Source organism: Prunus persica, chromosome G1 (assembly GCF_000346465.2).
Source record: "Prunus persica cultivar Lovell chromosome G1, Prunus_persica_NCBIv2, whole genome shotgun sequence".
NCBI lineage: Eukaryota > Viridiplantae > Streptophyta > Magnoliopsida > Rosales > Rosaceae > Prunus > Prunus persica.
This window is the reverse complement of record NC_034009.1, coordinates 5232068-5235809: the sequence shown is the minus strand read 5'-3', so window position 1 is coordinate 5235809 and position 3742 is coordinate 5232068. Positions and strand designations below refer to the sequence as shown.

The following is a 3742-nucleotide window of genomic DNA, read 5'->3' as shown; positions in this document are numbered from 1 at the left end:
CCACTATTTTTTCATGCTTTTTACTGTATAAAAAAAAATCATAAGAGAGACGATAAAGGGCCCACATCATAGCACACTCCCCATTTTTCCTCCTTTCCCTCTTCCTTTATTATTATTTTTTTTCCTTTCTTTCCTCCTCCCTCCCCTGACCTATCTTTCCCTGCACTCTCCTCTCTCCCTTAGTGTACAGTAAACAACCACCAATTTATTTTTTTCTCCAGAAAAACAACCACCACTAAACCCCTAAATCTCATCTTCCTCCATATGATTTGACTGCCCCTATATCCAAAACTAAAATCTTCCAAATCCAATAAACCGCCAAATTATGAATCAATCAAAATATGACAAAAAAACACGAAATTGCTTGCTCTTAATCTTACTCCCAATTTCAAAACTCAAAGCTTGCCTCTTTGATTTTTGATTGGTGTGGCTGGTTGGTTACTAGTACTAATGCGTTACAGAAGAAGAGATTCTGAGAATAATGAGGCAGACACCTTTTAAGGGTGGCGGTGAGCATACAACTTTGGTTAATGTGGTGAGCAAAAAATGCTCACATAGAAATATAAAGTAAAATTCTGTAATTGTAATCTATTAAAATCATAAGCAAAATCCTAAGTGAATAAAATCATAAGTAAAATCATATAATTACAAATCTGATTGAAATCTATTACATTAAAATCATGTAATTATAATATATTAAAATCTCAATTGAATACATCTCCCTTAATCTATAAGTATTTATCAGTACTTTAAAAAGATGTCCCAAATTCGAATTTTACTTCTTATCTAAGTTCAACAAAACAACAATAAAAAATGTAGAAGCAAGCTAAATGAGACCATGGTATAAAAGTAAAGGTAAAACCCAGTTGTTTTTTAAATTTTTTTTATTTTTGAGAGAAAAAGGTAAAAGCCATAAAGTTTTTTAACTTGTGTGGGGAATATTCTTTTCCTGAACTAAAATAAAAATAATAAAATAACTAAGCCAAGTCTCTTTCCACCTTATAAGTACTCTGACAAGCTTCAGTTGTTCTTTATTGGATTCACATTAATTGTCCAAAACTCCAACCCCCAATCTCTCAAAAAACCCAGACCAGATCAACACAAAGCTGCCCCATAACCGACTCAGCAAGATCAAAAAGCAAATCCGAGAAAAGCCTGTGCCTTTTGGTGAAACCCAACCCAAGAAACAAAGATCAGAAGAAACTAAAGACTCAGGAGAAAAATGTGGTTGGTGTATGTCTGTGATGAGGAAGAGAAGGAGCTGGGGAGGCAGCAAGCCCCTGGATCATGCCCACACTGTGGAGGCAAAGTGCAGGCTGTGGATGTTGAGGCCCAGTGGAAGTTTTGCTTTCTGCCCATGTGCTTCAAGATCAAGAGAAAGTATTTCTGCACTCTCTGTGCCAGGCGCTTGGTCTTGTACTACTAACAACAAGTTCAACAACACCAGCATATACAATTAGTAGCAGAGACCAAGAAACTTAAAGCTCTCTCTCTCTCTCTCTCTCTCTCTCTCTCTCTCTCTCTCTCTCTCCATGGATTTTAGTTGTGGCCCTTTTGGGTTACAATGGGATTTAGGAACCATGGGGTTTTGTTGTAAAAATGATTGTTGGATGGTTCTTGATTTGAATGCAAGTTTTCCATTAAATTATTTACTGGTTGAAATGTTTTGGGTCCCTTTTTTTTATATATATATTATGATTCTGAGCTTAAGAAGATCTAATTAAGATGGGCGGTTTCCGTTTTCTTTAAGTTTTAATTTGTTTAGAGGTAAGTCAGTCACTAATCATTAGTAATTAGTATACCTTTGTTTGCTAATCCTAATAATTAGTGAATGTGCGAAAATGAATTTTAGAATTATGGTTAGATTTTACCAGATTTAATCATTTCCTCTATGTTTTCCTTTGATTCAGGGGATGGAATATTGAAAATGGACAATCCGTACTGTGGTTTTCTACCACCAAGTACCAACTCTTTTTCTTTTCTTTTTTTGCCGGCCCCCGACTTTCCTTCTGCATAAAATCTTTCGTCATGGAAATGTCCAGACTACCAACTTGTAAAGGAAAGAAGCCCGCCTAGATTTCTCTAGGTGGAACTGGAACGAGGAGGCCTTAATTTTAATTTAATTTAATTTTTTATATTTTTGCCCAACTGAATATTCGTTAAGAAAAAGACATGTAACAGAAGTTTTGACTATTCTTGAAGATGGGAGAAATTTTGAGAAACAAGCATGTCATCAAATCCGAATGAGTAAGGTTGTGGGTTTAGGAGGGTTCGACTGGCAAATTATTTTATTTTATTTGGAATTAACAGCGTTAAGATGTAGCTTTAGAAATTTGACGTGTCATATTTTAGATCGTTAGATTATTAAAATGATTAAAAAATTTAATAAAATGCGATTAAATGCACAGTATCTAAATGCAAGGGAGGCTCGGAATGCTTAGCATTGATTGCCAACAATTAATGTAATTCTTCCATAAGATTTGAACCACACCTCTCCATTATCTACAGAGCCAGAAGTTGATTCATTTTTAGGCCAAAGTCAGATATGGTGGGTGTGAGCTCAAGTTAAAGTTAAAAACTATACATGCAAACAGACAAAGAGGTGAGGTGGTTACGAATCAGACCACTAGGATTGGATGATTTTAGCAGGATGCAAGCAAACCACACCCTTGTCGTCTATCTGCACAAGTGGATGAGATTTCACTTTATTTTTCAATGTTTGCCATGTTTAAGCATGCATTACAGTGACGGGGCCGAACGACTTACATTACACTTCCAGTAAACACTAATTATTTTTCCATGGCAAAAAATAAAAACACTAATTGTTTTTCGATTTTAAGATACTATCAAACTAGGACGGTTCCTAACCATTCAACAAAATGGACACTAAATGAGACGATGGGTATTTAGTGATCGTCTGTATACGAGATTTGAATTTAAAATCTCATTTAACAAAGCGGATGCTAAACTAATTTAAACAAACAATTTAACCTTATAATGTCATCTAAATTCCTAAATTTAACCTACACAGAACGCAACTTCATATTTTCCTTTTAAAAAATAACTAGAAAAGGTGAAATATTATCTCAACTGACTGTGAAGTGGTGGATATTTCATTGAAGAAGTTTGTAATGCTGCTTAAAGAAGAAATTAAGGTGCTCCATAATAACAATGGTATATGAAAGCGAAAGCTTGGACCGCAGCCATGGCCACTTCCTTTCTTAATTATTACTTCCAATTGAATTTCTGGTCACATGGTTCTGCATATCGTCGTGCAACAAAGACCATAATACATGGGAAACGTCAACCCAAGTGTTTTGGTAGCTTTTCTAGAATTAGTGAAGATTTTAATTCTCGATATTCCTTCTTTCATACAACACTTTGAGTGCAATAGTAACAAGCCAATTAGACATCCAAATACACATTTTGGTCAATGATACCTTCGCTAACTCATCTGCTACAAAATTTGTGTCACGATAAACATGACGAACTCGAGAGAAAATTCTCCACCATGGATCTTTTTATCATTAGAACTTGAGAATCACCTTCAACAATAATATTGTTATAACCAAAACATTTGCCTTGTCTAAGGTCATGCTTACATACCAGTTGCTTTAGCTTCTAAAACCGAAGAGAAAAGTTGCCTTCAAAAGGAAGCTAATGAAGGAAGTGAGCAGCAACTTTTGGTGGAATTGAATAACGGATCAAAGTACAAATCATGAATTGGGGTAAAGGGTGAGAA

At 35.1% G+C, this 3742-nt stretch overlaps 1 protein-coding gene across 1 annotated transcript; it reads left to right on the top strand.

Moving 5' to 3' along the window:
- LOC18792993 lies at positions 1098-1673 on the top strand. The gene has a single exon (XM_007223918.2). The coding sequence runs from the start codon at positions 1223-1225 to the stop codon at positions 1424-1426; it is 204 nt and encodes a 67-aa protein (XP_007223980.1). The 5' UTR covers positions 1098-1222; the 3' UTR covers positions 1427-1673.